The following is a 22,957-nucleotide window of genomic DNA, read 5'->3' on the forward strand; positions in this document are numbered from 1 at the left end:
GGTGGTCAAGGATATGACATTGGGATTAAATCCTAGATGGTGAAACCGAGCCAGCCATGTAATATCTGGGATCACAACAGCTGGGGCCATGCTCCACAGCAGAAACAGCCCTGCTGTGTTCAAGGACTAGAAAGCAGGCCGGTTTGGCTGGAGACTGGTGGGTAAGGAGGAGAGTGCAGGGCTGTGAGTAGACAGGAAGGCAGGATTCATATAGACCCGATTTAGGATTGTGTTCTAGGTGAAATGGAAGCCATTAGGGGGTCTGAACATTGTAAGATCACTCTGGATGTGGGGTAGAGAGTAGTTGGGGACAAGTAGAGGGAGGCAGGGAGATTGGTCAGGAGCTAATGCCGTGCCAGTGTGCCAGGCCAGTGAGCCTGGTGCCTGGGGGGCAGTGGGGATGGAGGAGGTGGAGCATGCTGGTTTTGCTGATGGATACAAAGGATGGGGAGGGGGCGGGAGGAGACAGGGAGAGTTAGGACTCAAGGACTATGTGCCTTCTTGGCTCTGCCATTTACTAGAGGTACGACCTTGGGCAATAATCTCTCCTCTCTCTGCGTTACTATCCTTTATAAAATGAGGAGACTAATGTCACATTCTCATATGGTGGTTATGAATATATCACTTAACATATGTAAAATGCTTGGTACATGCTAAACAAATATCAGCTTTTATTACGTATTGAGATGGGAAAGACTGGAAATGTTGGAGGCGGGATCTTCTTGTCTGTCTTATTACTGTATCCTCAGCATTTGGAAGAGTATTTGGCACATAATAGATAGTCGCTAAGTATTGCTGAATAAAATTATGTATATTCAGCCGGTGCGGTGGCTCACGCCTGTAATTCCAGCACTTTGGGAGGATGAGTTGGGCAGATCATCTGAGGTCAGGAGTTGGAGACCAGCCTGACCAAGATGGTGAAATCCCGTCTCTACTAAAAATACAAAAGTCAGCCAAGGGTGGTGCATGCCTGTAATCCCAGCCACTCAGGGTGGCTAAGGCAGGAGAATTGCTTGAACCCAGGAGGCAGAGGTTGCAGTGAGCCCAGATCGTGCCACTGCACTCCAGCCTGGGCGACAGAGCAAGACTCTGTCTTGGGGGCGTGGGGTGGGAGTTGGGGGAAGTATTGTTGAATAAAATGAATGAATGAATAGAAGTAGGACCCACTGGAAGGGGAATGGGATTGGGTGATTGACAAGGATAGCTTTACATGATCTATATCAGCGGTCCCCAACTTTTTTGGCATCAGGGAAACTTTTTCATGGAAGACAAAGTTTCCACGGGCCAGGGTAGGGGCTGTGGGGATGGGGATGCTCATAAGGAGTGCACAACCTAGATCCCTCACATGCACAGTTCACAATAGGGTCCGCGCTTCTGTGAGAATCTAATGCCACTGCTGCTTTGACAGGAGGCAGAGCTCAGGTGGTAATGCTCGCCCACCGCTCACCTAGTGCTGTGCGGCCAGGTTCCTAACAGGCTGTGGACCAGTACCAGTCTGTGGCCCAGGGGTTGGGCACCCCTTTATCTATCTATCTGTCTGTCTGTCTATCTATCTATCTATCTATCTATCTATCTATCTATCTATGCCCAGGGGTTGGAGACCCCTTAACCTACCTACCTACCTACCTACCTACCTATCTATCTATCTATCTATCTATCTGTCTGTCTGTCTGTCTGTCTGTCTATCTATCTATCTATCTATCCATCCATCCATCTCTGAAATAGTGTGAATATACTCACACATTATTTATATAGTTAAAAATAAATTCTAAAAATCTACTAATGCAGTAATAAACTTAGCAGTGTCAGCAAGACTTTTAAGTTAAAATGTGTCTTTGGGGTCTGATTCCCAGAACCACAAGTCAAGAACTAAAGTTTGGGGATCTGCAGGTCTTGGTCTCTGTGTCTTGTTGTACATCCAGGGCACATCAATTACATCGTTTTGAACCCAGGAACTTGTTTTTCAAGAACATTTGTAGATAAAAGTGAATCTCATTTCTTAATAGTTCACAAGTCACTTTTATAATTAAGAGCAGTGCCTGTGAGACATAAAACAATCTCAAAACTTATCCAGCTGGGCACGGTGGCTCACACTTGTAATCACAGCGCTTTGGGAGGCTGAGGCGGGTGGATCACTTGAGGACTGGAATTCAAGCCTGGCCAACATGGTGAAACCCCATCTCTACTAAAAATACAAAAAAATTAGCTGGGCATGGTGGTGGGCGCCTGTAATCCCAGCTACTCAGGAGATTGAGGCAGGAGAATCACTCGAACCCAGGAGGCAGAGGTTGCAGTGAGCCGAGATCATGCCATTGCAATCCAGCCTGGACAACAAGAGTGAAACTCCATCTCAAAAAATAATAAAATAAAATAAAAAATTATCCAGCGGGCCAGGTACGGTCACTCATGCCTGTAATCCCAGCACTTTGGGAGGCCGAGGTGGGCAGACCATCTGAGGTCAGGGGTTTGAGACCAGCCTGGCCAACATGGCGAAACCCTGTCTCTACTAAAAATACAAAAATTAGCTGAGTGTGGTGGGTCACACCTGTAATCCCAGCTACTTGGGAGGCTGAGGCAGGAGAATCGCTTGAACCCGGGAGGCGGAGGTTTGCAGTGAGCCGAGATCGCACCACTACACTCCAGCCTGGGCAACAGAGCAAGACTCCGTCTCAAAAAAAAAAAAAAAAATTATCCAAAAAATGAGAAAAATAACATCAGCACTGCAAGTTAAACCACCAGGACTTGAAATTTCAGTGATCCTATTTTTGCACACCACAGCCCAGCATTCGTTTATTCAATCCAGAAATAGTTATCAAGCAACTGCTATGTGCCAAACACAGGTCTAGACTCTTGAGATACATTGAATAACAAAACAAAGATCCTTACCCTCGTGGAGCTTACATTCTAATGGGGGGAGGTGGGGAGACAGACAATAAGAAGCAGTACGTAGCGTAAAATAAGTAAATCACAGAGTATGTTACAGCTGATAAGTCCTGTGGAAAAAATGAAAAGTCAGGCAAGCTATGGTTGCTTGGAGTTTTGCCAGGGGTTGTGATTTTATATAGTGTGGTGTGAGCCTCAGCTAGAAGGTGGCATTTGAAAAGAGATGTTAGGTAGGGAAGGCAGTTTTCATTTGCATTTGAGGGGAAGGTTTCATGCACTGGGAACAGCCATTACAAAAGCCCTTAGGTTGGGATGTACGAGGAGGCTGGTGTGACTGGAGAGGAGTGATCAACAGGAAGGGTAGTGGGAGGCGAAACCTCAAGAGGTAAGTGGTGGTGGGGGAGTCGTGCACTGAGAATCACGCAGGGCCTTGTACGCTAAGTGTAAGCCCTTTGGCTTCCACACTCGGAATGAATTTTGGAGACATCACAGGTTTTGAGCAGAAAAGTGGCATGATCTGACTTATACTTTAAAAAGAGAACTCTGGCTTCTATGTTGAGAACAAACTTGAGGAGGGCAGATGTGGAAAGCAGGAAGACCTGTTGGAAGGCTGGTAGAGTAAGAGATGATGGTGGCTCACACTTAGCTGACAGCAGTGTAACTGGTGAAAGTGGTCATGCTCTGAATATATTTTGGGTACATCTTGAAGGTGGATTTCCTGATAACAGAATTTCCTGGCAGATTGGATACAGGGTGAGAGAGAAAGAGAGGAGTCAGGAATTATCCTAAGCTTTTTGACCTGGGCAACTGAAAAGATGGAGATGCCATCACAGAGATGGGGAGGGCATTGGACTTGGGGGGAAAGCTCAGGAATTCAGTTAAGAACATGCTGAAATGGAGATATTGATTATACCTCCAAGTCCCATTGTTGACTAGGTGGTTGGATATATAAGTCTGGAATTCAAGAGAGACTGATCAAGAGGGGAGACACACATTTGGGAGTTTACTTTAAATACCAACTATATGGCATGGAACTGCATGAGCTCACCAAGGGAGTGATGGCAAATAAAGAAGAGACATAGACTAAGAACTGAGTCATTTCAACATTAAGAGGCAAGAACAGGCTGGGCCTGGTGGCTCATGCCTGTAATCCCAGCACTTTGGGAAGCAGAGGCAGGTGGATCACCTGAGGTCAGGAGTTTGAGACCAGCCTGGCCAACATAATGAAACCTTGTCTCTACTAAAAATACAAAAGTTAGTCGGGCATGGTGGCAGGCGCCTGTAATCCCAGCTACTTGGGTGGCTGTGGCAGGAGGATCACTTGAAACCCAGAGGTGGAGGTTGCAGTGAGCCGAGACTACGCCATTGTACTCCAGCCTGGGCAACAAGAGCGAAACTCCATCTCCAAAAAGAGGCAAGAAGAAGAGTAGGAATTAGCAGAAGAGATGAGAAGGAGACACCAGTGAGGTTGGCAGAAAGCCAGGAGAGGGTAGAGCTCTAGAAGCTAGGTGAAGAAGGAGTGTTAAGAAGGGGAAAGTGATGAAATGTGTCCAAAGTGTCTGAGAGGCCAAGCAAGAAGAGTCCGACCTCTTTCCACCTGGAGAAGAGACCTGGGAGTCCACACCATGTGTCAGCACAGGGAATACTGAGAAAGAGCCTCATGGACACAGAGCTTGCCAACAGCAGCCCCAGAAGGAAAGGAAAGCATCTTCCTCCATCAGGTCTGGCCTCACAAGACAGAGAGGAATGAGCAGGGGTGGAAGGTAGATTTTAAGTGACACAGTGATGTACCTCTGACCCTATTTTGATACTAGTTACATTAAATCAGTCCTAAATGACCTGTTAGAATCCCCAGTTGATGAAATTTATTTCTCCTTTGTTTCATGTGCCACTCAGGATCTCTTGAATTCTTGAAATTTTTATTAAGAAAGCCTCATACACCGATAAACAACTTGTGCACAGACTCCATAGCCTCTCTGCTAACACATTGCTCTTGTATATAAGGAAGGGCTCCAGCATCAAAGTAAGTCAATTATTGCACAGAGTCCCAACCTTGCCAGCTTTTTGCCAAATGGTCACCATCCTATACATCCTTCCTTCCTATAAGTGATAGAAATCTCTATGACTATTTTTGCTACAAGGAGATTATGGCACAACATATGGAGTCCTCACTCTCCAGGAGCAGAAGAAAAGTCTTGTCTTTGCTTAAGCGAGTCACTCAGTAGATGCCACAGGCTTAGGGCAACTGTGTGGCTGCGTGATTCATGGGGGACTGCACGGGGGAGCCGCAGCACACGGAGCAGCTGGTCTTAGCAGCATACTAACCTGATGTTTCCCATAAATGTTGCACATGGAATTTCCCCCATTTGTCATGCTGAGTTGGCTCTGTCAATCCTATACAAATCCCTGCGTGCATTAATATTTTCCCTTGAGCCAGAGCAACGGAATTCTAGAATATTGGCATTCTGAGGGTGAATAGTGGTGGATATTGTAAACTTTTAGCATTATGGATATTGTCATCTTAAACAAAATAAACATGAAAGAGAAGTTATGATAAGTTATCAAAGAGGCTGTTTGTTAAATTCCCTAATTTGAAAGCATCTTCCTCTATAAGTCCTCAGTTTAAAAACAGGAATCAACAAGGAACGAGATTTGTCTATAAGTAAAACAGTTTCTGTTGCTATTTTTTGAGCAACAAGAGACATTTCTCTAGGAGATTAAGCTAGTCATTTATTATGTAGTTTCAGGAAAGAGAATACTCTGAGTTATAATGTAATACCCAAACTAATTTATCTTATCATGGAAACTATTTACAATAATTTCTGGTATAGCTAGAAATCGAAAAGTTCATTTTATTACCTGGATCCAGTGTATACCGATATTCTAAGAGAGTGGACATTTGGCAGTTAGTACTATTTTAAATAGTGTTGTTGAAGAGAGTTTCCTACCTAAATTAAACAGGTTGGTTTTGCTTCTTGGCATTTATTATTTTTTTTGAAATCTGACTAAGTTTAGGTTTATTAACCTTAGGGCACAGAAACTTATTTGTCTCACTAGATGCCTGAGCAAGGTTGGCATGCTAGAGAGAAAGGACATGGTTTAGCAGATCCACGGACCGTGCCATTTGGTACTTATTGACCCCAGCAAATTACTTTAATCCCTCCAAGCTTCTATTTCTTCGTCTCTGTTGTGGGGAAAATAACCTGCATCACAGAGTTATATGAGAATCTATAAAATATTATATGTAAAGTTCTGAGCACAGTGCCTGTTGCATGGGGGCACAAAATAACCGGCAGCTGTTATTGCTGCTGCTGCTGCTGTTGTTATGATCTCCTCTAGTCTGCAATCATGGAGATGTAAGAAACATGGTGACTGAGCTTGGTGAAGTTTCTCAGCATCTCTGTTTCTTGTATGTGTCTCACACCCTTGTCTAAAATGCCTTGCCCTCATCTAACCCAGCGTTCTCCCTCAACTAAGGCAGCAGGGTTGGAGTGAGGGGGGCAAAGAAGGGAGGAGGAAGGGAACCAGCCTCACAAGTGGAGGCCACTCCTCACAGCCGCCAGCAGCTGGGCCACACGCAGCATTGGCAGCTCAGGTGGCCTGTTAGAGCGGGCAGCATTTCCCTTTGCCTCCCTTCGGAATCTCTCAGCACTTTTATGTGGAGCCTTCATCCCACGTTCAACCCTGGGGTTTTAAGGTGTTTCTCCTTTGCTTCAGGATTTCAAACATGGCAGCTCATAGCACTGTACTTTCATTTCTAGGGATGCCTGCTACTTGCCTACCTCGAGCAGATGTTCTGAATGTCAAGTCAGTGTTGCTTGAAACACACACACACACACCCCTACATGCCACCAGTTACTAGTTCTGCTATGTCTGGCTCATAGACAAGGATATAAAGAAGCAGTCTAACATTCTGCCATTGACAAACTACTCCTTTTTAAAATGCCAAATCCTTGTAATTCTGCTTATTTTCAATAGGATATGTCTAGCCAAAATGTCTGCTTTAATTGGCTAATTATGTTTGATTAAAAAAATAGCCTTGGAATTTTGTTTGCAGTGTGCCCTCAAATCACCATCTGCAAGTCTGTTACTCCAAGCAAGTCAAGGAAGAGTAGCTTCTGTTGCCTTCCCCGAAAAAACAAAACCAAACCAATAACCAGGCCTTTACTCTTTCCCCAGAAATGGTTTTCCCTCGTCCTTCAACTCCCAGCCCCCTCATGTCTCTCTCCCAACAGTACCTGGAAGTTTCATGCTATGAGATTTCTATGTTTTACTCTGGGTTTGTAAATCTGTTTCGTAACTGTAAAGATCTGTAGCTTATCTCTAAAATCTCTTATCTGTGTTTGGGATATAAGAGGTCCCTATTGACACAGAATCAATTATTTATTGATTTAGAAGAAGAAAAATGCAGAATCGCAGAGACATTGTCAGGATTTATAGATCTCATTTTGGTTGATGGGACTCACCAAGGGGGAAACCTGTACCCAGTGGAAAGGGCTCTTTTTCCAAATTGATACCATTCTGGTTCGATTCTGGAGAAGCCGGCAGTTTTGTTTGCAGACTTTCTGGTTTTCATTAGCAGTCTGGTGGTAACAGCTAGCTTTAGCTGCTTCTGCCTGTCACTGCTCACGGGAATGGCGCTGAATGCTCAGAGGTGGCACGAGGCTGTGGGGATGGCAGCAGCTTCATCAGCATGCCTTCACTCCAGCCCTCGATTGTCACAGCAGCAGGTTCTGCCTCCGAGAATGAGAACATTGCTGATTAGTGTGCCTGGTGCATTGGGCAGGCCGTGGGGAGAGAGAATGCCGTGGTATATCTCCACTGATTTCCCAACAATTACATTCTCCCTGCTTCCTACTGGCCTTCCCCTTACACACAGGCTGCGTTTTGTCTTCCATTATCAAGAGTTTCCTTTTGGTCTTTCACACTAGGAGTCTCACAGGTTTCTTCTCAGTGTCTGTAACTTCATTCCACCTCCTGCTCTTGAGCTTCACCTCTCTTCGATTCACCCTTTCAGTCTTGCGGAATAAAAGCTCGGCTGTTCCTCCTTAATGCTTTTATCCTCTCATTCAGCAGTCTGTTGAAAAGTGTGCGCTCAGAGGGAATTCCACTTAATGATGACTTGAACTCTCTAGACTTTAACTTGTTTTCTCGTCTGTAAAATGGGGATAATGGTATTGCACACCTCTCAGGGCTATTGTCAGGTTGAACAAGATAATACACATAAAGTGCTCAGATTAATGCCAGATACATAGTTATCACTTAGTAAAGGCATTACCATCAGTTTCTTCTTCATCACCAACATCTCTAGGCATACGTTGGGTCTATAAGCAGGGACCACCTGTACTTGCGGTGTTATGAGTGTGTGTTTACCCCTACAGATCACAACCTAGTCTTCTCTGAAACTCATTTAATGTGATGCCAATTTCCTCTCCTATCTTAATTCTGGATTCTCAAAGAATAATCTCCTTGTGTCTTTTTTCTTTACTGCTTCACTATACTCATGCATTCACTACATTAGATTTCACAAAGCAGTATTAAAAACCTTGTTACATTTGGTCCACATAGCAACATATGAGACATGGAGCATTTTACATATGATAGCATTATAGACCCAGAGAGTACATATTTTGCTTAAGACAACCCACCATTAAGAGGCAAACCCAATATTCACACTCAAGTCTTCTGACTCCAAGTCCAGTAGTTTTTTTCTATGTGGAACAATTTTTCTGTGGAGAATCAGTGACCTTTAATTTTCTACGTAGGCTTTTATCAAGAAGTCAGTAAGGTTGTTGTTGTTTGAGATAGAGTCTTGCTCTGTTGCCCAGGCTGGAGTATAGTGGTGCAATCTTGGGTCACTGCAACCTCCGCCTCCCAGGTTCAAGCAATTCTCCTACCTTAGCCTCCTGAGTAGCTGGGATTACAGGTGCACGCCCCCACGCCCAGCTAATTTTTGTATTTTTAGTAGAGACTGGGTTTCACTATGTTGGCCAGGCTGGTCTTGAACTCCTGACCTCAAGTGATCCACCTGTCTCGGCCTCCCAAAGCACTGGGATTACAGGCGTGAGCCACTACGCTGGGCCAGAAGTCAGTAAGTTTTAAGTTCTTGGAAGGTAGATATTAGTTCTAAGTCTCTCACTAAAATGCTTATATCTAGTCATGTACTAGCATGATGGCTTGAACTGATTTACTGGATTTCTTTCCTGACATCTCACTGAGGGCAGGAGACTGAGGTCATGATAATGTGGAGGAGGCTTTCTCTAGACTGGGAAAGGGGTCCTAGGGGAGCACGGACTACTGTGTTCACTGAAGGGGACTTTGTTCAATGAAGGGTTACAATGTATACTCTGGGAATTGGTGGGTGGGTAGAGGAGACACAAAAGTGGAAGCTGGTGTTGCAAACCCGAAGTAAACTGCTGCTATCGACTCTCCATAGAATTATTTTGAATTCATCCTGACCTGCAACTTGTTGTCCCTGACTCTGCCCTCAAATCTCCAGGCAAATCCTTGCCTTTTAATGTGGTTTGGATAGCAGTGGGCACTGAGTTCATTTATCAATTCATTTACCCATTCATTTACTGATTTATGGAGATTCATTCAGTACCAGCTATGTGCCTGGTACTGTGTTCATCACTGAGATAACAGGAATGAAAGATCCTGTTGAGTGGATGATCCAGCTTCCTGGTATCAGGTTGAGGGGATTGGGGGAAGCAGAAGGGATAGAGAGTCAGATGAAGAGAAAAGCGTTCTTAGTCAAGAGGAAGCAAGTCTGCCATAACCCAACCTGCAGACCCTGCATGCGTGAACACGGTGTGATCAGCCTGTGAACATTTATAAACGCTGAGAGCTGCGTTACACAGTGTTCCTGGTTCACCAGAACCCCTGGATGACAGAGAACTCAGCAGTGAGCCCAATATGTGGGGTAATGGTGCTTGGAAAGCCCTGGACTTTGTGGGAAACAAACTCCCTTTCCTCAAAGGTCTCAAGGCAATTTGCTGATTCAGCTCCGTCTTTGCTTCCTCTAACATTTGGATAGAAAAGCAGATACTCAATAAGAATAAAGAGTTGAATCAACAAGGAACGAGGGGGAAAGTCTTTAAGACAACAGGCAGAGGCTGGGAAGTTAGAACCTGACTTCAAGCACGCCATCTGCTGTTTACTCGATTTACTTCTCTTCAAAAACATCTGGGTTTGAAAAAGAACTCTGAGGGGGACAGAAAAAGCATACACCTTTCAGAATGGTCTTCCCTGATATGGAGCTCACTGAGTAGCCTCATGATGGGCCTAACTCAATACAAACAAACTGCCTGGGAAGCTTCTCCTCCACCCAGTTGTTGGTGACAGCAAATGCATACCTCCCATCTTTGATGCTTCGGTTTCAAAAATCCAAAGCTGTTCTTTTGACTTTGTCGCTAAACCACATTGGCAAATGTCAGTCCTTTTATGGAAGTACCAGCCTCGAGCTAGGAGGTCTCCTAGGCCGGGAGATTCACAGCAGCCCGCTCTCAATAGGTGGTTGTTATCAGTTCCAGTAAACATTCTTAAATATCCCGGAAATGCCTCAACAATGGGCCTAGATATTTCCATTTAAGCCGGTAGGCAAGAGTTGGTATGCTCTTTGAAGTTTTGCCGGTGTTACAAGACACTCAAGAAATATGTGTGGTAAAGTATTCTAGGTATGTTTAAATCGTCAGTTATTGCTTATTCTGTTTGTGCCTTCAAAGAATGTTTTTGTTAAGGAAGTCACAAGGATTCGACTTACTTCTCCGTGCCTGAGGAGAATAGTGGAAGACTGCCTTCAGATTTGAAAAGAAATTAGTCACAGGTTTTTTGTGTGTGCTTTCAGCCTGGAGAAGAGACGCCTTTCCACCAAAGAAAGAAGAAAAGAGGGGCTCTACTATAGGGCAGGCGGGGGAGAAGGGCTTCACACTGGTGGGGAAGACTGGAGGTCCAGGAGGGACTTGGTAGAACAAATGCTCTTTGCAGACATCTGGGAGAAACAGTCAAAGGTCATTTGGGTGATCTGGAAGTTTCAGGGCAAACCACTGAGAAGGCCTCTTGACTACCGGCTGTGATTCAGGGTAAGCTAAAAACAAAGTCTACCTTTTGTTTAGGTAACTCTGCCATTTTCCAGCGTTTTCACACACATTTCTTGAATCTGAGCATCTCGGCCCTTACTGCTAAGGAGAATGGGACAGAAAGGTGTATCTTGTCTAAGGTTACTAACTTGTGGTAAATGTAAATCTTCTCAAAGATTGGGCACTTCTCATCAAATTTGGGGGTTAAATACCATACTTGTAATAGATTTAAAATAGAAATGAGAGAGATTCTAAATTGCACCTAGTTTATTAATTTAAATGTTGATGGGTAATAGCTGACTTTTATTGGGCACTTGTTGTGTACCAGGCACCTGGCTATGTACTTGACAGAAATTAGTTCATTTCACCTTCACAACACTAGTAAGTAGGCAGATGTTTTTAATCGCCGCAGCACAGGTGAGAAAAGAAGACATAAAGAGGCTACACGCAGTTAGTCACACAGTTAGTAATCAGAGGAGTCAGATTCAGGTAGAAAGTCCCAAGTCCAAGACCCTTCCATCACTGCCTCCGTGCGGAGCCTCTGCATGGCCCTTGGTAAGGGAAGGGTTTGATTCTGGCGTTCAGCTTTAATTCTGACGGAGTTATGTTTTTGTGAAACCTGTCGTAAGTTAGTAAGTATGATTCAGATCTTAAACGTGAGTGGTGTTGCAGGACATGTGACGGCAACATGATATGATATTTTTAAAAAGCATAAATTGAGACGTCAAAGGACTGAGGGCAAGCCTTGCCTTCAGTATCAGTAAACTGCATGGTGTGGGAAGATCCCTTAATCTCTCTGGGCCTCCATTTCTTCATTTGCAATGTGGCTAACTTCTACCACTACCAGATGAGAATCTACTGGTATCTGGTGATAGTGTACTCAAACTGTTAAAAAAAAAAAAAAATTATCTGAAATGGCAACCTGAAGTCTTTAAGTGACATTCAGCGTAATGTGTACCAAAGGTTGATGGTGTAATAATATGGATTTATTATTTTTAACTTATTTCTAACTGGTGTAGTTTTTAAAATTATACAAAATATGTACAAAAATAAATTTGAATAGGACCGAAGGACTTAAAGTGAAAAAGGTAAAGTTTGGCCAGGCACAGTGGCTCATGCCTATAATCCCAGGACTTTGGGAGGTTGAGGCAGGAGGACTGCTTGAGCCCAGGAGTTTGAAACCAGCCTGGACAACAGGGTAAGAGCCTATCTCTACAAAAAACTACTTTTAAAAAGTAGTCTTACTTCTCTACCATGCCTATCTCTATCCCACTGTTCAGACATAACTACTGTTAAGGTTCTCCTTTCAGAAATTGGAGCCATATATAACTATGCAGTATCTTTTACATTAATTTATGAAAGACTGCTCGTTTCTCTAAATTATCTTAATTACAAAAATATGTGACGGATGCTTGTTTAAAAAATACTTCAAAGCCTGTTTTTTAAAAAGCATAAGACCTTAAATTTATGCATATTGAATTTTATTTCCTTCCACTAAAAAATGAATAAGGCGCTCTGCTGGAGAATATATTTGAATTGTGAAAATATAACTGTCAACATTATGGAAGCATCAAAGTATTAAAATGAGCTTTCATTTTGTTTTCGATCTTTTAAAACATGACAACAAAAGTCATTTAAGGCATTGTTGCTTATAAGTCATTTCGCGTGATTATTCACGTTTTGAGATCCAGAATACTTCTCTGTTTCCCTCTGAGTTTTGACTGTTAAGAAATGTTATGTCTTGAAAAACATCTGAAGAGGGTTGCCTGTATGTCTTTCCTTGCCGTTTTTTATATAGTCAGTGGGAATTTGTTATATAATTCTGTGATTCTTTTGCTTTGCAAAATTATTTTTTTTCAAAAAAGGAAGTGTTAGAGGCTTTCCTAAACTAACTGCGATACTCCATCTTTTATGTAGTTATTCCATCTCTCATTGTAGATCAATAACTCTTCCTACAGAGGCGAAGAAATTAAACCATACGATTTTGGGCCAGGAGTTTTCTTTGGCCAGTTTTCTTTGTGATTGACAAAATGAATTAATTAGGGTTTGCTTTCTCCACATGGCCCAGGTTTGTCACAGAGGCCCTACTTCCTAGGCGCTGCTGAACATTATAAGTGATTCCATTAATTTTCATATCAGAGAACTGAGTTATAGTGAGGAAGGCTGAGTCCATATTATGTGTCAGTGCGAATGAGAGCCAGTGGAAGCTTTCTCATTACTACCTAAGAAGAGTCCTAATGGCTTCTCTGCGGAAGCTGCCCCCAAACAGAGGGCATAAATGCAGCCCAGGTGTACTTCCCATGCTCTGGCACCAGAACATCTGTAGGGATTGTTCAAACACATTGGTGGGCCCCACCCTCCGAGTTTCTGATGCAGTAGATTGGGAGGCCCAAGCATTTGCAAGTTCTCAGGTAGATACTGCTGCTATTGATCCACGGTGCACACATTAAGAACCACTGGCCCATTTAGAAGCCATAGCAAGAGAAAAATGCATGGCCAGTTAGGCAGAATTAAGTACTGGCTTTGGCTTTTGAGTCCGTGTAGCCACCTCTGAATTTCAGCTATTGAAGGTAGGGAGAAAGATCTCATGCTCCAAATGCGTGGACTGTTTGTGCCTATTTTATCAGTCCACTGGGAGAATGGGCCTTTAAGCACTAATGCAAAATAATGCCCACATGTGCTTTGAATTAGACATCTTCTTGTTTTGTTTTTCAAATTTTTAAAAAGACTAGTATGATTAGTTGTATCCTGCCTGTTTAACCACTTTCACATTTCACTTTTAAAATGAAATCATCCTGCTTGCATTTAACTAATGGAAACTTATTCAACCTGCCAAGCAAGGTTCCACTATCCCTGAGACAAATTTTCCAAAGGACTGGAAACTCAATGCAGCTTTTATACAAGAAACAGAATGGAAATGTTCAAATTTATGTTACTTTGATACCTATTTTCCAAGGTTTGATATTTAAGTAATATCTGTTACATTGTATCTGAAGACATTCATTTGATTCTATAAGACAAGTACTTACATTTGGGATATCTTTTCATCTTGCTTTTAACTTCCACAAGTATTATTTAAGTTTATCTTGTTTATAATGATTTTAAATGATTGATACATTATTATCATCAACTAATATTAATGAGTGGTCATTATGATTTGCAGGTGTGATCACGTTTGATTGTCACTTCTCTATAAGGAGGACAGTTACCATTTTCTCTTTTACCAATACTTAAACTGAGGATGATGAGGAATTAAATAACTTGTCCAAGGTCCCTGGCTAGTAAGTGGCAGAACAGTCCTAGACCTGGGTAACTCCAAAGCCTAACTGCTTCCCCACTATGTCATCACCCTTATGAAAACACACTTTTTAAAGAGCTTTCTGTGCTTGGCACCATTCAATATTGATTCTGCCCGAAAACCATTCCGTCTAAAATAGTCAACATGTTGAGCACATTTACTATGTACTCACGCATAACAGCTGAGTAGAATTGGAAAAGGTATACATTGAATATTAATATGTAAATATTTACTCTGCATAGAAGAGAAGTTTTATGAAAGGGAAGTCATGTTTATGAGGGATAGGGAGATGGGTGTGTAATATACCTTTCCTTTAAAATTGGACGGATCTCAGGGAGGAATATTTTAGGACCTCCTTAAAATTGAAACGTGAGGTCTTAGTAAAAAATCAGGTTCAAAGGGCTGATTGGGTATGGGATCTATTCTCAAAGATTTTGTTGTGGGACTGAATAGGTTTGCCAGAGGGGATAGGTTCTGTACTATCCAGTAGAGCTTCCTGTGCCCTACAGCTGCACTGTTGATAAAAGTGTTGGGTTGATAAATGTATAAAATGTTGAGTTGATAAACGTATGGGGGATAAATGCATTAAAGTGGAATGCCCTGCAGCTGCACTGTTCAGTAGGGTGACCACCAGCCACTTGTGGCCCTTGAGCACTCAAAATATGCTTAGTGCAGCTGAGGAACTGGATTTTTAATTAATTGCAGTAGCCACAAGTGGACAGTAGAAGACAATAGGAGGATTAAGTGGGAGGGGAATGGAGGCTGACTCCCTGGCACCTGAACACGGATATAGACAGAATCTTTTGTGAGACTTCTGGAAGGATACTTGTTATAGCCGTAGGAGGAAACTAAGGGCAACTGGAAGAGGTGTGGGGTTTCAGTGAGGAGATGACCAGGACAACCACAGGACTCTGAATAGAGGAAGGAAGAGGAAAGGGCAAATTGAGACTTCGCGCTGGGGAACACAGGAGGATTTGGCAGCCAACTTATTGTGGGTTGAAGTACAGTGAAGGTTGGCAGCTACTTCAAGGCTTCCAGCCTCATGATGGGGGAGCAGCTCCTTTTTGCATTGTCTGATTTGTGCTGGCATAGGAACATCTAGCTTGAGACACCTTGTAGACAGAATGTGTATCCTGAGGCTGTATCAGGGAAGCAGGTTGGTAGGTGGATCAATTTAATGTTTGCAGAGAGGTAGTATTTAATTCATGTGCACCGATGATATTCAGAGTTGTGTGTTTGAAAAATAGTAAGAAAGTCAGTGTGACTGGAATGGATTGAACAAGGCAGAGTGTGGTAGGAAATGAAGTTGGAGATGACCTTGTAGGCTCTGGGGCTTCTAGGAACTGTGTGGGTCATGTAAAACTTTGGGTTATGTTCTAGATGTGATGGGAAGCCTTTGGAAAAATTGAGAAGGAGAATGAAAGAGCTTCGTAGACCTTTGAAAATGACCCCTCTGAATGCGGCACAGAGAGTAATGAAAGAGTAAGAGAGGAGGTGCGAGTTCATTTAGGTTGTTTCAGTACGCCAGGTGGGAGAGGTGGTAGCTCAGACAGGATAGCAGTGGCAGCTGTGGAGACAAGTGGTTGGATTCTGGATAAATTGTGAAAGCAGAGTCGCCTGAATTTGTTGTTGAATGAGATGTGTGGTGTGAGAGAAAGAGGGGAATTGAGGATGATTCCAAAGTTTTGTCCTGAGCCATTTGAGTGGTATCATTGATTGAGATGGGAACACTGAATGAGTATCAGGTTTCCAAACAAGATCAAGTTTTGGACATAAGCTAGACATGCCCTTTAGATGGCCTAGTGAGGCTGTCAAGTAAGATTTGAGCATGTGATCCTGGAGTTGTCTCATGATTTGGTGAGTTGTGACTTATTAAGGTTTTTAAAGGAAGGAAGGAGCCAGAAGAGAAAGAGAAGCTAAATGACAAAAGTATTCAAGAGTGAGATGGAGATTTTAGGGAGTGGGAAGTTGCAGGATCCTGTTGTGGAATGGAGGAGTTGACCCAGGAGAGGAACACGCCATTCTGTTTATACTGTCGTTGAAGCTGCAAAGCTGTCTTTCGAAGGGATGTGCGTAGTGTGGGGTGGTGATCACTGCAAAGAATCCCGCACTTAGAGGCTTTGTGATAGTCCTCAAAGGAAGGAGAAGGAGAGAAGGAGTGGGCCACAGAGAATTTGAGGTTTAGTACCTGATGACATAGCAACTGGGTAGAAGTCAACCTGTAGGATGACTTTGTCATGTTGCAAGTCAATTGATGCCTGCTTCTTATGCATGAACGTATTTTGGGACCATTTAAGAAAAATTGCATTCCTTGGGGTTGAATAACAGAGTGGGAAGTGTTGACTGAAATTGTTTTTTCAAGCAGGCATAAGTGTCAGAATTTAAGAGAATTGTATGCTGTAAAAAGATTATTTTAGAAGGAGGAACTTTTTCTACTTTTTCTCATTTGCCTGTAAGTATTTGTCACACATTATCATTTGCCTGCTTTTATAAATGTGGGATTTCTATTTACATGTCATATTTCATATTTTTCCCATTAAAATGGCACATCTTGGTTTATTTGGCATTTGTTCTTAGTCTGTTTAGACTTTTAGGCATTGGAATGTTTAGTTTTAAAAAAACAAGATTTTCTGTTACTGTTACTGACTTATGATATACCACTAGGGCAAGATAAGGGCTTTTGAAGAACTCTAAGGGAATACATATTCCAGAGAGTATTCTCTTGAATTCCACTTACCTCCTCTAATTCACTGATCCTTACCTGCCAAAGTCAACAGAAAGGAAGTGAATGAAAGAAATTAAATCAGACTCACAACTTGTTAGCAATTCTGATAAAAGACTTGAGATAGAGGATTTACATATAGTTGATAAACCTTTACATCATTTATCAACTCATAGTCTGTTTCTGAACCTGCATGAGTAACCAATAGTTGCTTAAATGGATAAAATTAGAATTCCTTCCATGGGATTCCTTGCTGTTTATAGGAGAGGATCCCCATGTTATTGGCTAGTGATTTTTCCTTTCTTGCATTTGTTGGAATGGCCCATTGTTGAAGATCAACAGGCATTAATCAATAGTGGCTCAGTCTTGCCTCCTTGTCGTCTTGTTATAGCAGCTCCTGTGACTGGATTGTGGTCATGCCTCGTGGGTTGGCAGTAGGGAACAGGACTTCCTTCCGACACTCGTGCTTAAACAGCTGTTTCTCTTTCTCCAAAAAACACTGGTTTCCCCAGCCCCCAACTGGTTCTTCCCTGCTGAGAAGCCAAAATATGCCAAAGTCACTGCTAGACCAGTTCCATCCCGTGACAGTGCAAATGACTCCAATGCCTTTCCCTCCCACCCAGATGTTCCCAACATAAGCTTTTCTCCTCTTTGTCAAGAGCTTATTCTGTCATCTTGTTTCCCTTTCCCTATAAATAATCTATTTTTTCCCACCAGACTCACGGTACAGAGGCATGCCCCGCGTTGTATGCTTGCACTGAACATTCTTTCAGTGTTCTTTACTTGCTTGACCTTTTAGTTATTTTCTTTCATCCCTACCGAGGTCTCCAAACTCAGGTCGTGGAAGGTCAGAGTTTTAAAAATATATATCAACTGAATGCTTTTCTTCAGAAAACTGAGCACCTTGCTTTCTAGATATTCGCAGAGGTTCCCCAGTCTGCAGTGACCCTTGCCACACATTTCTTCACTATTTTCACTTCATAGTTTAGATACCCTGGTGATAGTGAGGAACTGTAAATAAGCATGGTCTGAAAATGTTAGGAGGAGCTCAGATGATCCTGAACCCTTTGGCCTTTTTCTTGGTTTAGAATTCCTCAAGACCTATTGTAGTGACTTTTTTTTACTTCACTCAGAATTCCAGGGGTTTGGTGCTCCTTAAGTCACAGAAAGAACCCATGGTTATGGTGTCTGTCAACTTGCTGTTTATTGAAATACCTTTTATTGTAATGCACCAAGTAAAGAGGAGGTGATGTGGGCACTAACTTAATGATATTACACAAACACACTTAATTGCACTTAGGGAGTTCAGCATGACATTAGTGATTTCATACAGTGAGTAAGTCTCCTGCTTCTCTTTTGTTTGACAAGTTCTGTTGTCGTTTAACAGATTTGCTTCATGGGAGGTAAACTTATACTTTCTATGGATGAATGAATGCTTTGCAACTAATGGGTCATATGTTGGAATTTAAACATATTAAAGAGTTAATTCATTTCCAGAACTTACTAGTAAATACGCATTATCCACAAGAGATTTTTAGAATAATCTCTTTTGAATGATTAATATTTATATGTAATCATGTGCATATTTTATTTGAGATTTTTGGGGTATAAATGTCAATGCAATTTCCTCTAATAAAGGAATAATATATATGAGCCAAAGTAGTGATATACTCATCGTAGATAATGTCTCACTATTTCCATTTGCCCCCAAAGGCATCCCAAATTTGGAAGGGCCATTGATGTTTCATAGACTCCTTGGCTATGACTCTTATATAGACATTTGAGGAAATGCTATGGCAACTTTCTTGTACCTACTTTGGTAATTGTAAAGCATCCGGAACCGTATCCTTTAGGTGTCATTTATCTTGCTCCTTTTTCCTCCTCTTTTCCAAGGGAGGATTTAGAAGTGAATTACACTCAAGAGTTAGGTTTCTCCAGATCAGACCACAGGCTGTAGAAAGCACACCAGAACCTTGCACTTCTACCCTTTATCTTAATTCTTAGCCTGTACTTAAAGCCTTTTAGGATCTGTCTACATCCACCCCACATAACCATCTAGAATTCTCCCAAAATCTTTTGTTTCAATAGCCTGGGAATCATGGCAGTTATATCTGCATTTGTGTGTTTCCTGGCCATATAGTAAAAATGGTAAAAAGAGATTTATATGGTCAAATCCCTAACCTTTCCATTCCTTTGCTTTATAAATGAATAACAGTGATCTAAAAGTGAAAGAATGTAGCTAACCAGTGTCATTTGGGATCTTCTGAAGTAGTACGGAAACTCCGCATTCTTCAGACCAACTTGCGGCATGCCAGCACATTCCTCTCCGATGAGATGGAGGAATACTGGTGGCTGGCCTGGGACTTGTAGGACTGGGGCGGGGAGCTGCTGTTTAAAAATACATTTAATTATATTCCTTCTCTGCAGTAACATTGATACCATTTTTAGCCCATTACAAATACTGTGATTTTCATTTAAATCATGTCCATTATCTTATTGACCTAGTTTTTATTTTGTAATCAAAATGTTCTATTTCTGGATAGCCTAGCCCAGAATCATTTTTTTTAAAGGTTACGGACCCTTTGTGCAGTTTTTTTCCTTTCGTATCTGCGTGCAGATGGGTTGCATCTGTGTTCACACAGCAGAAAATGGTACTATATTGTTCTCTTAAAGAGTGTGGGTTTTCTCTACTTAATCTCAGACTCTTCATGGAGACACAGCTGGCAGGATGCCACGAGACCTCGCATTTGGTAACTCTTTTGGTGAATGGATATTGGGAGAGTTAAGTAATCCTGTTTCTATTTGAAATGAGAATCTTGATTCTCTTTTCTTCTTCCATTTTTGCTCTTTCTCTGTTCGTCTGCTTGTTCCCTCTGTGAGCCTTCTCTTTCCTCCCCGCCTCTCCAGCTGTCTGCTATGAACCTTACGTAGCCCTGTCTTCATTCATGCCCTCTCACATGCTCCCTGCTGCTTGTCAGATCCCACTTATTTTTGGCCTTTGCTTTTTCTACATTTCTTTCTCTCCTGTTTCCTTCTTTCCCTCTTACCTTCTCTTCCTTACTCTCAGCAGTGTAAGCCCAGTTCTTCATTTCCGCACTCTGTTAGGAAGCTCACCCTGCAGAGAACCCCCCTGGAGATGTTTCCAGGGCTCAGCTGTTTTTCACTCACGTCTAGGCAGGGCCTTGAGGCCTCTGAGGAACTTTCAACTTTGCTCTCAAGACTTCCTCTTAATATTATTATTATTATTATTATTATTATTATTTTGAGGCAGAGTCTCGCCCTGTCACCCAGGGTGGAGTGCAGTGGCGTGATGATCTCTGCTCACTGCAACCTCCACCTCCCGGGTTCAAGCAATTCTTCTGCCTCAGCTTCCCGAGTAGCTGGGATTACAGGCATGCGTCCTGACGCCTAGCTAATTTTTGTGTTTTTAGTAGAGACAGGATTTCACAATGTTGGCCAGGCGGGTCTTGAACTCCTGACCTCAAGTGATCCACCCACCTCGACCTCCCGAAGTTGTGGGATTATACGCGTGAGCCACCGCACCTGGCCTCTCTTAATATTATTTTTCACCATCCTTCTTGACACATGAAAGTAGCCTGTGATTCTCTCAAGGCAATAATTGGATCAGAATTTTAGGATTTTTGCATGACCAGCCATCTTATTTTGTAGGTGAGGAAGCAGAAAACCTGAAAATGACGTCCCCTAGGATTCTAAGGCAATGGAGTGGCAGGACCAAGTCAGCCACCACATCTTCCCCCTCCCACTGTGCGGTTCTCCTCTTACTACCCTCTGTCTTAGCCAGGGAGTCTTACAGATGTTGCATCTGGTGCTTCCTAGTGTTCATTTCTTCCAACCACCGTTTGCCCTTGCAAATACCATTCAGTATAAAAGTATTTTAGAGTAACTGAGTCTTCAGCATGTCGCTTTATTGCCAAAAGAAGACACAAACGAAGGAGTACAATGGTGAGCGTCTCTGGCTGGGCTGTCAGGGATTTTCTCAGGAATTATGTTTTGCTCCAAGTCATTTCAGTTGACGTATTCATTCCTCAGAACCGGTAGATGACTATGACATATAATACCCAAGCTTGAGCTCCTTCCTGTCTAACTGGAGTCTCCCTTTTAATCAGGAAACCACATTTAAAGCTGTGTCCTGAACTCTGCCCAGCATGTCAGCTTGGCCAGGAAGGACAGGGAATTCCTACTGGTAGTAGCCACTGGGGACTGAGGGAGTGACTGGAGGTCAGATGGGAGCTTATGAAGGAAGACAGCAGCAGCACAGGGTACATTCAGGCTGTTAGGGTTCTCTTTTTGTTTGGGAAACTCCCTCCCTGGTTGAGGTCAGGAAAAATCTAGGATAGCAACCCCGTGGGCCAGTGACCCCACACTAGGATTTTTTGATTTAACCTTTAAAAATAAAATTGTGTCTAATGGAGGAGGTTTAACATAGTGTTTAGCTTTGATCTTGAGAAGTAAGGATATTAAAAACAGCAATGTTGAAATTGTCATGTAATGTTACAGTCCTTTCATGAAAGAATAGGCACTTCAGCATCAGAAGTAGGAAGAATAACATCTCAGAATGAAGGCTAGTCCTCTATCCTGGACACATGTAGCTTCAGGAAAAACTTGTACTGTGTTATCCAGATTTTTCCTATTTAGCCACAGGTCAGCAAAAGTTCTATCACAGAAGCAGTGATACTTGGGAACCACCAGCCTTCACTCCGTGGTTGGTGCATCCCTGCCTCTCCCCAGGAGCAGTGTGCATGAGGAAGAGGGCATGACAGCCCATCAGTGCCTGGCTCATATGTCATCAGTGCTCAGGAAATGGTGTTGATTTTTATTCTCTTAGATAGTCCATATAGCAGAGACATTAATTAGGCTGCTTGACCATTTCTGGTTGGATTTCAAGGGACACAGCTCTTCCTTGGCATTTTTCATGGGAGACTAGGATCTGAGCCTCAGCTGTGCAGATCTGAAGCTGGATTTTTATCACGTATTTTATGGATGACCTAGAAATACTTACACATCCAAGCTCACAGGAGGCTACCCCATAAACAAAAATATCAGCTCATTATTTTGTGGATGAAAGATAGACTTTTTCAGAGACCACACTGATGGATCAGTCTGCCTCCAATCCCATGTCCTTCCCACAGCTGGGAATAGGGAGTGGATGCGAGGGCAGTGGTTATGGTGCACACTTTCCTTGAAGAACACAGAATCAGTGCAATGGCAATTGGTTGACTGAGTTTATTCCAGTTAAGTTAAGGAAGAGCCCATTCTACTTCTTTGACATTGTTTTCTCTTTGTTGAGAGACATTAAAACATAGTGGTTAAGAATATAGATCCGGGAGTCAGAATGCTTGGATACAAATTCAAGCCTTGCCTCTTACTAGTTTTGTGGTATCGGGCAACTTATTTCACCACTCTGTGCCACCATTTTATCATCTGTAAATGGGGATAATAATATTTGCCTCATAGGTTTGTTTTGGTGAGGAAAGGAGTTAATACATGGAAAGTGCTTTAAAGAGTGTTTGGCATATAATGGCAATAAATATTAAATATTAACACGTAATATTAATATTACCAAGGAAGCTAGTTTTGTGGTGGACGTAGAAAAACGAACACAAATCAGACAGGCAGAATTGGTTTGAGTCTTACCCTTTAACTTTCCTTATTGTAGAATTCACTCTCCACTAACCTATGGTTTCCATTTGTTATTCTTCATTGTTTCAGTGGATTTTCCAACTGCGTCACTCTGTCTAGATTGTTCTTTAATGATTACATTTACAGTTGACTATTCCTTGTTGACATATAGAGAGATGCTCTGATCTGAAACCATCAAAGGTTTTTCTCTCCACCTCACATCTTTAGAGAGGCTTCTAGTCATGGTATGTGGACCCATGTCAGCTTCTCTTTCTAGGTCACCACCTTTTTTGGCCTTTACCCCTTGAGTTTGAACTTTTACTTATTTTGTAGCGG

At 42.4% G+C, this 22,957-nt stretch overlaps 1 protein-coding gene across 10 annotated transcripts in view; it reads left to right on the top strand.

Moving 5' to 3' along the window:
* Positions 1-22,957, top strand: part of SAMD4A (sterile alpha motif domain containing 4A) — a 229,228-nt gene that overhangs the window by 70,148 nt on the left and 136,123 nt on the right. For 2 of the 10 annotated variants that reach the window (XM_045396445.2, XM_073997424.1), the window contains exon 1: positions 11,421-11,516. The exons of the other annotated variants lie outside the window; for them this stretch is intronic. In XM_045396445.2, coding sequence (XP_045252380.2) covers positions 11,507-11,516 — 10 coding nt within the window. In that variant the 5' untranslated portion in view covers positions 11,421-11,506. Of the gene's footprint in view, positions 1-11,420; positions 11,517-22,957 lie in introns of those variants that run through there. 10 annotated transcript variants of the gene reach the window in all.

The sequence above is a fragment of the Macaca fascicularis genome, chromosome 7 (genome assembly GCF_037993035.2).
Source record: "Macaca fascicularis isolate 582-1 chromosome 7, T2T-MFA8v1.1".
In the NCBI taxonomy this organism is placed as follows: Eukaryota; Metazoa; Chordata; class Mammalia; order Primates; family Cercopithecidae; genus Macaca; species Macaca fascicularis.